Source organism: Strix uralensis, chromosome 32 (assembly GCF_047716275.1).
Source record: "Strix uralensis isolate ZFMK-TIS-50842 chromosome 32, bStrUra1, whole genome shotgun sequence".
Classification (NCBI taxonomy): domain Eukaryota; kingdom Metazoa; phylum Chordata; class Aves; order Strigiformes; family Strigidae; genus Strix; species Strix uralensis.
This window is the reverse complement of record NC_134003.1, coordinates 984257-998190: the sequence shown is the minus strand read 5'-3', so window position 1 is coordinate 998190 and position 13934 is coordinate 984257. Positions and strand designations below refer to the sequence as shown.

Sequence of the window (13934 nt, the reverse complement as noted above, 5' to 3'; positions counted from 1 at the left end):
AGCATGGCCCCGCTGACGGCCGAGGCCTGCTCCGTCCTCCCCCGCCATCGCAGGGCCGGAGCGGGGCGGCGCGGCCATGCTGCGCCCCAAGGCCCTGACGCAGGTGCTGAGCCAGGCCAACACCGGCGGGGTCCAGAGCACCCTGTGAGTAGGGGCTGGGGGGCGAGGGGGGGTGCCCCCACCCCTGTGCTGGGGGCTGCAGGGCAGCTGGTAACGCTTCTCCTGCGGAGAGGAGATGCTTTCTTCCCCCAGTCCTCCAAGGTTTAAAATTTTAAAAATTAAAAAAAAAAAAAAATGGAGGAGCGGCTGAGGGACCTGGGGGGGTTTAGTGTGGAGAAGAGGAGGCTGAGGGGAGACCTCCTGGCCCTCTGCAACTCCCTGAAAGGAGGGTGCAGAGAGGGGGGAGGAGTCTCTTGAGCCAAGGAGCCAGCGGCAGGCCAAGAGGGAATGGCCTCAAGCTCCGCCAGGGCAGGGTCAGACTGGCTCTTAGGAAGGATTTCTTTGCAGAAGGGGCTGTTGGGCGTTGGAATGGGCTGCCCAGGGCAGGGGGGGAGTCCCCATCCCTGGAGGGGTTGAAGAGTCGGGTTGAGCCAGCGCTGAGGGATCTGGTGGAGTTGGGAACGGTCAGGGTGAGGTTCATGGTGGGGCTGGAGGAGCTTCAAGGGCTTTTCCAACCAAGAGGATTCTGGGATTCTATGAAATGTCCCCCCCAGGGGGGTGAAGGACCCTGCAAGGGGCATGGAGGGTGCTGGGGCTGTGCCGGGGATGTGCACGGTGCCCACCAGCCCGGTGCCCAGACCCGCGCTGCCCCGCTCGCGACTGGGGCCACCCCAGAGCATCCCGGCTTTGAAGCCCCCCCCATCCCCTGCCAAAATCCCCGGTAAAACTGGGGTGTCCTGGGAGCAGCGCTGGGGGGGGTTTGCTCTGGCACTGCAGTGGGGTTTTATGGGTTTAGAGGCACCAGTTTCCCCCCCCCCCCCCAATGTTATTTCCAGGCTGCTGAACAACGAGGGGTCTTTGCTCGCCTACTCGGGCTACGGGGACACTGATGCCAGGGTCACCGCGGCCATCGCCAGCAACATCTGGGTGGCCTACGACAAGAACGGGCACCAGGCGTTCAATGAGGACAACCTCAAATTCATCCTCATGGACTGCATGGTACGTGGGGCTGGGGGCTGCCCTCCCCTCCCCAGGGACCCAGGCACTGCCGTGGCTCTGGGGGTCCCCCGGGACCCTGCCAGCGGTCCCTGCCAAGCCGCGGGTGCGATGGGTGCTGTTTCTCCCTGGGCAGGAGGGGCGAGTGGCCATCACGCGGGTGGCAAACCTGCTGCTCTGCATGTACGCGAAGGAGACGGTTGGATTCGGGATGCTGAAGGCCAAGGTAATGCTGGGGGGGGGGATGACGAGGGGGCCGCAGGGCTGCGTCCCCGCTGTGGGACGGGAAGGGGCTGTTGAGGATGAGGGTGGGAGCGGTGGAGGAAGCTGCTGTGCCCGGGACGCCTCTTTCCTCCTTGCAGAAGCTCCTGTGTCCCCGGTGCCAGCCCAGGTGCCACACCACACCTTTTTAAGGCTCTAAAATGCCACGTAAATTAAAATAAGCACGCGGGCGGTGCAAAATCCGCCTCGGTAGCGCTCACGCCGCTCTCCGCTCGCAGGCGCAGGCGCTGGTCCAGTACCTGGAGGAGCCGCTCACGCAAGTGGCCGCATCCTGAGCTCGGAGGTGCCACCGTGCAAAGGCCGTCACCGGCGTGGGGGGGGGGTGTGAGCAGCCCCGCGGGCATCCCGGAGCTTGGGCCTGCTTAAAAAATAAGGTGGGGGGAGGAAAAAAACAGGGGGGGAATAAAAGTGTGTTTGATGCTTGTGTCTTTTTGTGTCTCTTGCGAATAAAAGGAGGAGCTGGGGGGGGAACACATGCCGGGCCGGGCTGGGGGTGCCCGTAGCTCTGCGATGGGTCGTCACCCCAGGGGCTGTGAGGGGCTTGTGTCAAGGGGGAGCTGAGCCCCCCCTGCACCCCTGCGCTGGGTAGCGGGGCTGGGCGCGTGCTCCTTCCCTCCCCCAGTTTCCCCGGCTTTCACACGATGGCAGCAGAGGCGAGGAAACGCGCTCGCAGGCGGTTGGTGCTGGGCTGAGCTGGGGGCTCAGCTGCTGGCCCGGCTGCCCACGGCGCCCTGGCCTGCCCCACGCCTGCGCTGGCCTCAGCAGCCAGGATCGGGCCCCGGCTCCTCCTCCGGCCACCCCGTGACGGTCCCAGGGGTGACACTACCTGCCCAACCTGCGCTGCGACACCCAGTCCCACCCCTTGAGTCAACCGGCCGCGCTCCGCCGCCAACCCGGCCGGCCTTGCCGTCGCTCCCCCAGACCCCGCTCGCTCCCCCAGACTCCGCTCGCTTCCCGCTCGCTCCCCAGCAGAGAGGAAACTTTGTCCCTTCCATCCCCTCCCTCGGCGCCTCTGGGAGCCCGGCCCGCCCTGCACCCTCTGCTCGAGGCTTTGCAGCGGGAAGGAGGAAACCAAGCGGCGGCGGCAGCGAGGGCGGGTGGCAGCGGGGTGACATGGGCAGCGCCGAGGAGGATTATAACTTTGTCTTCAAGGGTGAGTCCTGGGCTCGGTGTGAACCCCCCTCCCCAAAAGGGGTGGAGCAGGAGGCCAGGGGCTGCGGGGAGGGAATTGGGGTGTTGTCCCCCCCCCCAGGGCTGCCGTGTCCCAAACCAGGATGTTGCTGACATCCCTGCAGCTCTGGTGTGCGCTGGGAGCTGCGGGGGGTCGGGGAGCACCAGCCTCGGCCACGTCCCCGGCTGGTGGCAGCGAAGTCAGGGCTGGCGAATGGGGGTCCAGGGAGGCACAGGGTGACCCGTGTCCACCCCATGGCAGCTCACGTGGGACACCAGGCGAACTGCCAGCGTAGGGGGGTGGGGTGTTGAGACGCTGGGGCTGAGTGTGTGAGATCTAAACCCCGCATGAGCCCATTAACCCCCGAGAGTGGCATTTAAAAGTCCTTCTGCTGCGGTGACCTGGGTGGTGGCACACACAGAGGACGCGGGGGTCAAACCTGGGCTGGAGGAACGGGGACACCGGCTTGAGTTCCATGGGCACAGGGTCCCAGCGTCCTGCGTCTCTGCCGGGTGCTACCGGCCGGACCCCGTTGGACCTCAGCGAGGAGGTGGGCAGGCTCCGGGGTGCTGCCAGTGCTGGGTCCCCACCACAATGGGGTGACCCAGGGCTTGCCCTGCTCCTGCTGCCCAGAGCCTGGTAGCTGTGACCCCCCTGAACAGCACTTGGGGCCACACCAACAGACAGGGGTGGGCTCAGCCAAGGGGGCTCGGCCGCGCTGGAGGGGCTGCGAGCTGGTGACGCAGGAACAGGAGCCCCGTTTGCTGAAGGAGTGACCACGCCGGGTGTTACACCTCTGTGTAACTCTGTGCCCAGGTCTGGGGTCGTCAGGCGACGGGGGATGCCCCTGCACCCCATGCCAGCAGCTGGGGCGGCCCGGCTGCCAACGCTGCCAAGGCAGTGAGCTGCTGGCTGGTCTGGCTCGGGTCAGAAAGAGTTATCTGAATTCCTGTGAAGTGTCTTGGAGCAGCTCTCTCCCTTCCTCGACAGCTCCACGGGGTTTTCTCCCTTCTTTCCGCAGTCGTCCTGATCGGGGAATCCGGGGTGGGCAAAACCAACCTGCTGTCCCGCTTCACCCGCAATGAGTTCAACCACGACAGTCGCACCACCATCGGCGTGGAGTTCTCCACCCGCACCATCCTGGTGGGAGACGCCGTGGTGAAGGCTCAGATCTGGGACACGGCCGGGCTGGAGCGGTACCGCGCCATCACCTCTGCGTAAGGCTGGGATGCCCAAAATCAGGGCTCCTCCTGGTACCGGGGTGGTGACGCCCTTGTTGAGCCCCACGGGTGAGGATACTGAGGGTGGGGGGTGTCTGGAGTGTGGGGTGATGGTGAGGTTCTCCCGTAGGTATTACCGGGGGGCTGTGGGTGCCCTGGTTGTCTTTGACATCACCAAGCACCAGACGTACGATGTGGTGGACCGCTGGCTGAAGGAGCTGTACGACCACGCTGAGGCCAGCATCGTCGTCATGCTGGTGGGGAACAAAACCGACCTCGCGCAGGCTCGGGAGGTGCCCATGGAGGAGGCGAAAATGTTTGCAGGTACAGGCTGGCACCCTGCCACGGGGGTGGGGGCTTGGGAACCTCCCTGAGAGCAGGGACCCGCCCCAACGCGGGCACCCGAACGTCTCTAAAGGGGCTCCAGAACGGAGCCGTGCCCTCGCCGGGGTCTGTGTCATCTTGGGGGACTCCTCTCGTTGCAGACAACAACGGGCTGTTGTTTGTCGAGACCTCGGCGCTGGACTCCACCAACGTCGAGCAGGCGTTCGAGACCATCCTGAAGGGTACATGCACCAGTGGGGTCCTGGGCACCGGCGCATCGCAGGGTCCCTCACCGGGGACGCAGGGCTGGGCAGAGACGCAGCGCGTGAGCTCCATGTGAGCTCTTTGGGGCTGGTTTCGGTGTCGTCTTTCTGGCTGGTTTGGTTTCCGGCCTTTTGTGCTGGGCGTTTCGCTCTCTGCACCCCATGACATTGTTGTCACGGCCCTTGGGCATCCCCAAAGCCCTGGGGGCTCCTTCTCCCCCTATAATCCCAGGTCCCCCTTCCTGTTGTCCTGAGCTCCTGACTCAACGTCTCCAGCACCCTGCTGAACCGGCTGCAAGGACCTGGGGGGACCTCGGGGAGAGGGGTGATGCTCGGCCAGGAGCACCTCTCCAGGAGTGGCAGCTGGCAGCGTCGGGGCAGGAATGCAGCGAGGTGTGCGGTGCCGTGCCGTGCCGTGCCATGCCAAGCCAGCCCGGCCCAGCACGCTGCCAGCCCCGACACGGGGCGAAGCACTAATCCCAGGTTGGGCAAGAGGAAATTGCCTAAGCGCAGGGTGTTCTCCAGGCACCGCAGGGATGCAATGTGGGGGAGCTGCTCCCTTGTCACCCCCCAATTCTCCCCCTCCGCTGCGTAAAGAGAGCCGCCGACGTGCCGAGGGGGGGCTGGAGCGCGAGCAATGGGGGCTGCAGGCTCAAAGCTGTCCCTGCTTCCCCAGGGGGCCCTTGGCTGACACAAAGACCCCGCCGGCACCTCTTGTTTTGCAGAAATCTTCCACAAAGTGCAGAAGCAGAAGCAGAGGAGCAGCCAAGGCAACACGGTGTCGCTGGCCAGCGAGAGCCCCGAGAGCACGACCCTGGCACAGACGGAGAAGCGCCCATGCTGCGTGGCCCTCTGAGCCAGCCCGGCACCCCGGGAAGCCCCCGGGGAACCTCCCCACAGCCCCGGGACTCGCCAGTGGCACGGAGCTGGCTCTGCCTCCTCGCAGATTCATCTGGCCACCGGCACAGGCTGGTGTCACCCAGCCTGCGGTGCCACCCCCGTCCTGGTGCAGTGGGGACCAGCAGCCCGGACAGTGGCCAAATTCTGCCATAAACAGTGAGAAGCACCGGTGCTGGGAGCTCTTCTCTGTCTGCTTCGTTTATGCCAGGCCCTGATTAGCATCACCACTGTCACGCACGGACCTCCCAGCCCCTCCAGCCCCACGGTGCAGAGGACTGAGATCCCCTCGACGCTGGGGAAGGAGCCAGGAGGTTCTGGCCAGGATGGTGCCAACGATGGGACCCTCTCCGGTTGTGTCTGGCCCTGAGGTGGCTCCTGTGGAGCCACCCTGTGCCATGTGCTGGGGATGTGGCTGTCCCCACAGGCCTCCGTCCCCACTGGGGACTGCTCTGGGGTCGTCCCAAGCCCTAAGGAGCAAAGTGGCAGCGCTTGGCACACCTCTGTCCCCATCCCAGGCGTGGGACAAGCGTGACGGCAGGACCCAGCGAGGGTCCCACCTGTCTGCACGGGGCTTGGGTGCAGAGCCCGGTGCCGAGGGGCCCGGTGGCAGCTCCGTGTCCAGCACAACGGTGACGCAATCATTAAAGGACTTGAAATGCAGGTTTGCTGAGCTGGAATTCCTGCGTGTTTGTGGTCCCATCCCCTGGTCCCCACCTCCACGACATGCTCTGGAGCTCGTGGCCACCCAAGCAGCCCAGCCAGAAGCCCCAGTCCCCCCTGCACCCCCTTTCCTGGTCACATCCCCACACCCTCGATGGTTTAGAGGGGATGGGTGGCGGTTTATCAGTTTACCCAAACCATGACTTGGCCTCAGCCAGTTATCTGAAACCCCTCTGAAATGAGAGAATTCCCTCTGGATTCTCCGTGTTTTCCTCTAGTTCTGGGCACTCGCTTGGACTTTGCACCACGCAAGACGTGTCTGTGGCTCTGCAGGGCCACGACTGTCCCCACCGGTGGCACACGTGCACGCAGTGGTGGTGGCCTTTCCCTGCTGCCATGCAGCGCTTTGGATGAGGATCCCCCCCGCCCCGATGCGGAGCAGCCCAGGGCTCGGTGGTGCTGAGCAGGGCGCAGAGCCCTCGCCCATGGGAGCAGCCACATACCTGCCCCCCCTTACCTGGCCCAGGTGAGCAGACCTGGGTGGTGACAGACAGCCCCGGCCACCAATGGGTGCAGAGGAGGAAGGGCTGTGGTCACCAATGAGTGTGCAGGGGACAGCCCCTGCCAGGGCTGGATAAGGCCCGGAAATCCCAGTTAGCCCAGTGGGAGTGGGGCTGTGGTGCTGGGCGAGATGCGGGGCAAGGACGATGAGTATGACTATCTCTTCAAAGGTGGGTCGCCTGTGCTGCTCGGGCTGTGCCTGCAATGAGCTGTGCTCAGCCTCAGCCTCAGCCTGCTGTGGGTGGTGCAGCACCCCCCGGATGGAGCTGGGAGCCGGGGCTTTGGCTTGTACTGGGATATAACACCCAGCTCCCAGTGCTGGGGGGGTGGGGGCTTGTTGGGGTGCTCCCCTGTGCTGGGCAGAGGGCTGGTGGGTGTTGGTGGTGCTGAGGCGTCAGGGTGGAGGCTGAAATGCTGCTGTGGTTTTGGGGGGGTTGCATGGAGCTGGTCTGTGGCTGTTTGTGGCCCTAGTGCTAATTAAAGCAGCTCGTTACTGCTATGGGAAGAGTCTGGAGCCCTCACCTGGGCGCAGCATCCAGGGGAGACAGGGGCGGGGGGGAAAGCTGGTCTGCGTGGCACTGCGGGTGCTGTGCCGGCCCCTGAGCCCCTCCGAGCGGGTTTGGGTGCTCTCGCTGGGTGGGGAGGAGCGGTTCTGGGGGCTGAGCGAGCAACCCCAAGAGGAAAAGCTGTGCTGGTCGCCCGGCTGCGGTTCAGGGAAAGGATCCAGGGCTCCAGGGTTGTCCTTCCTGGTGCTGGTGACGGTGTGACCTCTCCGGTGTGCGAAGGGGGACGGGGCTGGGCACTTGGAGGCACAACGTTGGTTTTCCTGGCTGTAGGGGCCCGGCACCCCCATGGAACATTCCCATCCGAGCCACCATCCCCTCCGCACCCCAAATTCCCCTGCCTTTAGCAGCTCTCCCCTCACCCTGGCCGCTGTGCTGTGGCTGGAGCGGGTGACGGGGGAAGTGAGGGGACAGCTCGGCAACGTCACGACCTCCCGAGCAATAAAAGCTGAGGAGTGAGATCACCCGACGGCTGGCCGTGAGTCAGCCTCCCTGAGCAGCCCTGCCTGAAAGGCCCAGAGTAATTCCAGCCACCGGTAGCCCCCAGCTCCTTGCACGCCTCCCCTGGCCCCTGCCCAGGAAAATCCTCCTCTCTGGAGTTATTCTGGGACCTGGTGAGGGGGAAACTCTGATGCAGCTGGAGCTGGGTCGTGCCTCCGAGCGAGGTGCCGGGGCAGGAGCTCCTCCGGCTAGTCTGTGCTTTGCTTCTCACCCGGCGTTGGGCCAGCAGCACGGCTCCGAGGTGGCCCCAGTGTGTTGTCCTCCTGTGGTGCCCATCCCTTCCCTGCGATCCTCCAGGATCTGCGAGCAGCCCGGCACTGGGCTCTGCATTCCCCTCCTCAGTGCCGTGGTGATCTCTGAAGTCCTTAAAAAAAAAAAAAAAAATAAGAGAACTCAGTTTTGAACGCAAGGTCTGCTCATCCCTCCTGAAGTAGGAGCAAAGTTGATGTTTAGGGGCACAGAGCTGGGCCCGCACTCTCTGGGGTCAGATGGCTTTGCCGAGACCAGCTTCTCCCCCTGAGAAATGGGAGATGGTCACCGCTCGTGATCCTGATTTCCACTGAGATGGGAGCACCAGCTGCCTTCTCCTGTTGCAAAGCACAATGCTAATTGTAGCTGTGCTCACGGGAAGGCCCTTGATGCTGCTGGAGGGGCTCGGGACAGGTGAGAGGTGGCCCTGGGCATGGCTGCTCCTTGGCCCCTTCCTCGGGGCTCCGAGCAGAGCTCCAGGCTGTTTCCATCCCCACCTCTGGGCTGGGATGTGATGTGTCCAGGATGTTTCACCAGCGCCCACAGGACACGCGCTCTCTGCTTTAAACAGCTCAGGCCGCGTGTTCGGAGCCAGAAGGACTGAGCGTGTCAGTGCTGTTGTGCGGGGGGTGGGGGACGCTGCTCGAGTCCCTCTTCCCCTTCAAGCTCAGGGGGATGGGGCTGAGCACACCCCTCCTCTGCACCAAGGTGCCGCAAGGCTGCTGGATCCCTGCCCCATCCACCCCCTCCCCGCACCCCCAGCGTGGCGCGAGGAGCGTGGCCGTGGCCATGGGGGGCTCTGCAAGCCCAGCGTGAGCTGGGCATGGGCTGGCTCTGCTCCTTCCTCCCTCCCCCAGCCTCGTTTCCTATGGCTTTCCCATACCAATAATTTTTTTGCTGGCTGCAAGGGTGATGCAGCATGACTTGCTTGTGCCTCAGTTTCCCCTGGCTACTTAGTGCTGTCCCCTGGCAGCCAGGGCTCTTGCAGGCATCAGCTGTGTCGCCCTCCCGTCCCCGGGCCACGGGGTCGTGTGGGGCCAGAGCAGCAGGAGCCCGGCACGGCCAGGATCGGGGATGCGGCGGTTGAGCCAGGGGAAGTAGCAACTTCCCGTTGATTAAACACCAAGCCCCGATGAAAGCGGTGAAGCTCAGTAAGCGTTAACGAACCTGGCTCATCACTGGCCTGTGTTTTTCTACGGGTTTGTCCAGGGGAGCACAGGCTGTTGTGGTCATCCCGGGCCTCCACGTAGCAGCCTTCAGCGCTGCATGGGGGAGCCACCCTTCCCTCTGACCCCGGCCACCCCGACACGGCGATGGCCAGCGAGGCTCCGGTGCCATCCAGCTGCCCTCGGTGATCGCAGCGACGCTGCTGGGCTTCATGGAGCTGTTTGCTGGCTGCCCTGCGATGAGGGTTTTGGCAAGGGGCTGGCTACGTTGTTGGAGGCTTTACACCCCAGCCCGTGCAAGGGAGTCAAGTCCCCGTGAGCTGGAGCTGGTGGGGAAGGGGTTATCCAGGACGTGGAGCAACATCCTTGGAGGGTGGTGGCTGCTGGGCCTGGAATGAGCATAGATGTGTCTTGCTGTGAAAGCCAGGTAAATCCTTCAGCCTGCTCTGCAGCCCCGGTGATGAGCGTGAGGTACCCAGGGGTCCCTTGCTGGTGTGGCTGCCCCGGTGTTCTCCCTGGTGTGGTCACTGGATGGTTGTGGTCTCAGCCCTGCTGTTGTCTGATCTCGGTGGGGAGAAGGGTCCCCCAGGCTTGGTGCCCTGAGTGGGGTGGTGAAGGGAAGCGGGCTGCCTTTGAGTGCACCTGGAGAAGGGACAGAACCGGCAGTGGGGGAATTTAAAAAAAAAAAAAAAAAAAATCAAAACCTGTTGCGTCATAAACTCAACAAACTTGATAGGGGAGCTGTGTGATAAAGCCTTCCCAGAGCCTGTTGCACCAGGTTTCACAGCAACCAGCCAGATCTGGGACAGGCAGAAAATGCACTGAACTAACCCACACCCAGGGACTTCCTGGGTCATGGACTGGACCAGTAGCAGCAGAGGAGGAGGAGGAGGATGCTTCCTTTCAGACCATGCCTTTAAGTCCTCTTGTGTGCCCTGGGGGTTGGAGCTTGGGCTGGACATAGGAGACCCCGTTCTGCTTGGCCTCTCTGGCCTGGCGCAGGTCCTGGCTCTGGTTTTCTGCCCGTTTTCTGTACTTCGGTGTGTGTGGCACCTTCCCTCTCTGGTGCTGGGAAGGAAACCCCCGACCACTTCCAGGCCATGGCAGGAATTTTCCTGAGGGGTATTTACACGTAGTTGTGGTGCTGCTGGTCCTGCTCCCCGAGCGCAGCTTTGCAGATGCAGCTTCTCCCTGGATGAAATGGAGGTGGGGTCTGGGGTGGGGGCAGATGGGGGGATCCCCCCATCCCTGCCGGGCTGGTTGGCACTGCAGGATGCAAATGGATGTCCGGGGGGGGGGGGCGCTGACACTGTGCTTGTGCCCCCCAGTTGTTCTCATCGGGGACTCCGGGGTGGGGAAGAGCAACTTGCTCTCACGCTTCACCCGCAATGAGTTCAACCTGGAGAGCAAGAGCACCATCGGGGTGGAGTTTGCCACAAGGAGCATCCAGGTGGACAACAAGACGGTGAAGGCTCAGATCTGGGACACGGCCGGGCAGGAGCGGTACCGGGCCATCACCTCAGCGTGAGTTTTCTTACTCCCCACCCGTGTCACAGAATCATCTTGGTTGGAAAAGACCTTGAAGATCCTCCAGTCCAACTGTGAACCTCCCACTGAGCGTTGACACTGACCGTGTCCCTCACCCAGGGTCCTGCTGTGACCATGTCCCCTCGCTGTCCCCCAGGTACTACCGGGGGGCGGTGGGAGCTCTGCTCGTCTACGACATCGCCAAGTACCTGACGTATGAGAACGCCGAGCGCTGGCTGAAGGAGCTGCAGGACCACGCTGATGCCAACATCGTCATCATGCTGGTGGGCAACAAGAGTGACCTGCGGCACCTGCGGGCTGTGCCCACCGACGAGGCCAGGAGCTTTGCAGGTATCTCCCCCCCACCCTGCCCAGTCCTGTCCCATCCCAGGGTGGCTGCAGCTCGTGGCATCCACCTTGCATCCATCTCTTGCAGAGAAGAACGGGTTGTCCTTCCTTGAGACGTCTGCTCTGGACTCCACCAACGTGGAGACGGCTTTCCACAACATCCTCTCGGGTAAGGGGCAACCAGGAAACTGGGGGAGGATGGAGATGGTTTTGGACATCGTGTCCTCCCAGGACGCTGCTGGGGACCCTGCTTGTACATTCTGGGGGGGGGATCCTGCTCGCCTGGATGCGCAGATTTGCACCCCTTGAGCTGTGTGTTTTGGGAGGGGGCAGGTCCCCCACTGAAATATATACTTCAAAAATCTTTTTTTTTTTTTTTTTTTCCTTCTGTGCTGGCAGAGATCTACCGCATCGTGTCGCAGAGGCAGATCACCGGGCAGCCGGAGTCAGAGTTCGGCCCCACCACGACCATCGAGCCCATCCGGGTGCTGCCCACGCAGCAGGAGGGCAGGCAGGCGCCCTGTTGCCAGAATATCTGAGCCCCCAACACCCCCCCCCCCCCCCCCCAGCACCCAGCGCAGGGTGGCATCGTGTTTCTCACCCTCTACCTCTGCTCGCTGCAGCCCCCCAGCACAGAGCGGGCCGGTGGCTGCTTCTGCAGGGCTGCTCCGCTGTGTCCTGTCACGCTGCCCGGGTGCCCCTCTCCCTGTGTTTATGTAGGACCTAAAGAAATAGGGTGGGGGGGGAAAGGATGGAAAGGATCAGGGTCTCTCCCCTCTCTCCTTGCGGTTTGGGACATGCCATTCCCTTGTGTCCCTGCTTGCTCTGGCCCTGCGGGCAGACTCGTGGGGTGACTCAGGGTGGCACTGAACAAGCCCAGACACTGTCACTCCCTTGTTTAGCACCCACATTTCTGCGGCACCCCTGGGTGCAGCCCTTCAGGGCGGGGGTGGGGAAGGGGACACTGGGTGCACCTGGCCCTGCCCCTTCGACCCTGAGGGCTGGGTGTGCCTTGGGGTGCTGCGGGGGCAGCTGGGGGACACCCCAGTGTGGGGTGCGGGGGGGTGACTCCCTCCTCACGCCTGGAAGGATCCTGTTTTCCTGCTGTGAGCACCTTGAGGTGTCCAAGGGGGGAAAAGCTGCAGCTCTTCCACTGCTGTCCCAGCCCCAGGGGGACTGGAGCAGGGACCGGGGGGGTACGTCCTTTTGGGGGAGCCCCGAGGAGGGGACCAGGGGGTCCTCGGGCCTTTGGTGGGGTGAGTGTGAGGGCAGGGATGGGCTGCTGGGGGTGGGCACCTCCGCACACCTCCCTGTGTGGGCCCCTTGGCTCTGGGCACCCCAGAGCCTCCCGCACGCCTTGAACCTGCCCCACTCGGGTGTTTTGCCACTCGTGGCCGGGGGCTGGTGACAGCGTGGCCCGGCCTTGGGGACGTGGCTGCCACTAGATGGAGCATCTGCTGCACTTATGGGGTGATGGTGGCCCCGTTCCCCTGCCTGGTACCTCCCGGGGTGGACATTCAAGGTGCTGGGACAAACTGGGCTGAGCCCAGCAGCCGCTGTCAGGGGGTGATTGGCAGGTGTCAGTCAAGAGGGATACAGGCACTGCGGTGGCCGTCCTGGGAGAGCCTGTCCCCACCAACCCCAGTGCTGGGAGTGTGTCCCCCGTCACAGAGTGGGGTTTTGGGGGGGGGTGTCTCTGTCTTGCCATAGCTGCCCCCCGTCACCCCATCTCACTTGGCTGCGCCTGCAGGATCTGTGCCAGGGTCTTGCCTTGAGGCGTGATTTATCAATAAAACAGGAATTTGGGCAAAATCCCCAAATAAAGTTGCTGCTGGAGGCTCTTTCTCTCTCTGCCAGGGTCCTTCCTTGAGGCCAGGAGCTCTGCCAGCTCCAGCCCCACGCCTCTGCCCGCCTGGGCGTGGGGCAGCATCCCCAAGCGATGAAGGGGGTGAGAGCTGAAGAGGAGGAGAGGCGGGGAGGAAGGTGTGACCCGGGCAAGGGGGGGTCTTGCTGGGGAGGCTGGAGGGGAGAGCTTGAAACTCAGGCTCAGAGGGGCAGGTCGGGGGCACGTGAACTGGGCACAGAAATGGCTGCGCCGGGTGGGTGCCAGCCCCGTTTGGGTTGAAGTTGCCCCTTTTTTTTCCAACTGACAGCGCAGCCGCCCCAGCCCTGGCTCGAGCCCTCCCGGTGCAGCGTGTCCCCACACCTCGGCCCAGCTCTGCCCCAGAGGCAGCCTCATCCCCGAGCTGGCCAGACCCATCCTTGGCCACCTCCTGTCCGTGTCTGACCACGGCTGGAGGCTGTCCCCAGGTGAGCGACAATTTCCACCCCCCCGGCCAGCCTCTGCCCCCTGCCCACACCAGCTGGGAGAGGCACGGCTCTACCAGACCAGCCGGAGAGCTGCCAAGTGCCACCCCCCCCATCCCGCACCACCATCTGCCCGCACCGAAACTGGGTGCCAAGAGGTGATGTCAGCCCCGCCGGCGGGAAGGGCGGGGGTGCGGGGGAAGGATGCTGCCCCCGGCTCCCCAGAGGGACAGGGGTTGAGCCAAGCGTCCCTTCGGGCCCGCTGCCGTCAGACACGCCATCCAGCCAGGCACCAGCACGGACACGTGGAACGATGAGCTCATTTAGGCCCATGGAGATGCTTTCAGGCTCAACACCTCAGTTTTGTTCCAGGTTTTCCAGTTTTTGGGCGATTTCTGCTGGAATGAAGCAGTGGGAAGGGTGAAATAAGACACAGGTTGGCACAGAGGACGCGGGACTTGCTGCCTCCAGGCTGGGGAGCAGCGGCTGGTGCAGGGGAGCTGACAGCCACAGAATCACAGAATCACTCAGGTTGGAGAAGACCCTCGGGATCAGCGAGTCCAACCCTCAGCCCGACTCTACAAAGCTCTCCCCTACCCCACACCCCCCCACAGCTCATCCAAACGGCCCTTAAACACCCCCAGGGGTGGGGACTCCACCCCCTCCCTGGGCAGCCTATTCCACTCTCTGACCACTCTTGCTGGGAAACATTTTTCCCTCCTGTCCAGCCTGACCCT

At 63.5% G+C, this 13934-nt stretch overlaps 3 protein-coding genes across 3 annotated transcripts; all 3 read left to right on the top strand.

Annotated features, from left to right (window-relative positions):
* Positions 1-1862, top strand: LAMTOR2 (late endosomal/lysosomal adaptor, MAPK and MTOR activator 2). Its single transcript, XM_074853118.1, has 4 exons — positions 1-144; positions 996-1158; positions 1292-1381; positions 1656-1862. The coding sequence occupies exons 1-4, from the start codon at positions 77-79 to the stop codon at positions 1710-1712; spliced, it is 378 nt and encodes a 125-aa protein (XP_074709219.1). The 5' UTR covers positions 1-76; the 3' UTR covers positions 1713-1862.
* Positions 1863-2318: 456 nt separating this feature from the next.
* RAB25 (RAB25, member RAS oncogene family) lies at positions 2319-5982 on the top strand. The gene is made up of 5 exons (XM_074853053.1): positions 2319-2590; positions 3630-3825; positions 3959-4152; positions 4314-4394; positions 5141-5982. Exons 1-5 carry the CDS (start codon positions 2551-2553, stop codon positions 5269-5271), a joined length of 642 nt encoding a protein of 213 aa, XP_074709154.1. The 5' UTR covers positions 2319-2550; the 3' UTR covers positions 5272-5982.
* Positions 5983-6654: 672 nt separating this feature from the next.
* On the top strand, positions 6655-12731 carry LOC141936225 (ras-related protein Rab-11A-like). Its single transcript, XM_074853042.1, has 5 exons — positions 6655-6706; positions 10344-10539; positions 10700-10893; positions 10979-11059; positions 11290-12731. The coding sequence occupies exons 1-5, from the start codon at positions 6667-6669 to the stop codon at positions 11427-11429; spliced, it is 651 nt and encodes a 216-aa protein (XP_074709143.1). The 5' UTR covers positions 6655-6666; the 3' UTR covers positions 11430-12731.
* Positions 12732-13934: the final 1203 nt, after the last annotated feature.

Coding starts and splice junctions, on each gene's coding strand:
- LAMTOR2 (XM_074853118.1), top strand. CDS start 77: ATGCTGCGCCCCAAGGCCCTGACGCAGGTGCTGAGCCAGGCCAACACC. Junction 145..995: donor GGCGGGGTCCAGAGCACCCT/GTGAGTAGGGGC, acceptor TGTTATTTCCAG/GCTGCTGAACAACGAGGGGT. Junction 1,159..1,291: donor TCATCCTCATGGACTGCATG/GTACGTGGGGCT, acceptor CTCCCTGGGCAG/GAGGGGCGAGTGGCCATCAC.
- RAB25 (XM_074853053.1), top strand. CDS start 2,551: ATGGGCAGCGCCGAGGAGGATTATAACTTTGTCTTCAAGG. Junction 3,826..3,958: donor TACCGCGCCATCACCTCTGC/GTAAGGCTGGGA, acceptor GTTCTCCCGTAG/GTATTACCGGGGGGCTGTGG. Junction 4,395..5,140: donor GTTCGAGACCATCCTGAAGG/GTACATGCACCA, acceptor CTTGTTTTGCAG/AAATCTTCCACAAAGTGCAG.
- LOC141936225 (XM_074853042.1), top strand. CDS start 6,667: ATGCGGGGCAAGGACGATGAGTATGACTATCTCTTCAAAG. Junction 6,707..10,343: donor GTATGACTATCTCTTCAAAG/GTGGGTCGCCTG, acceptor TGTGCCCCCCAG/TTGTTCTCATCGGGGACTCC. Junction 10,540..10,699: donor TACCGGGCCATCACCTCAGC/GTGAGTTTTCTT, acceptor GCTGTCCCCCAG/GTACTACCGGGGGGCGGTGG.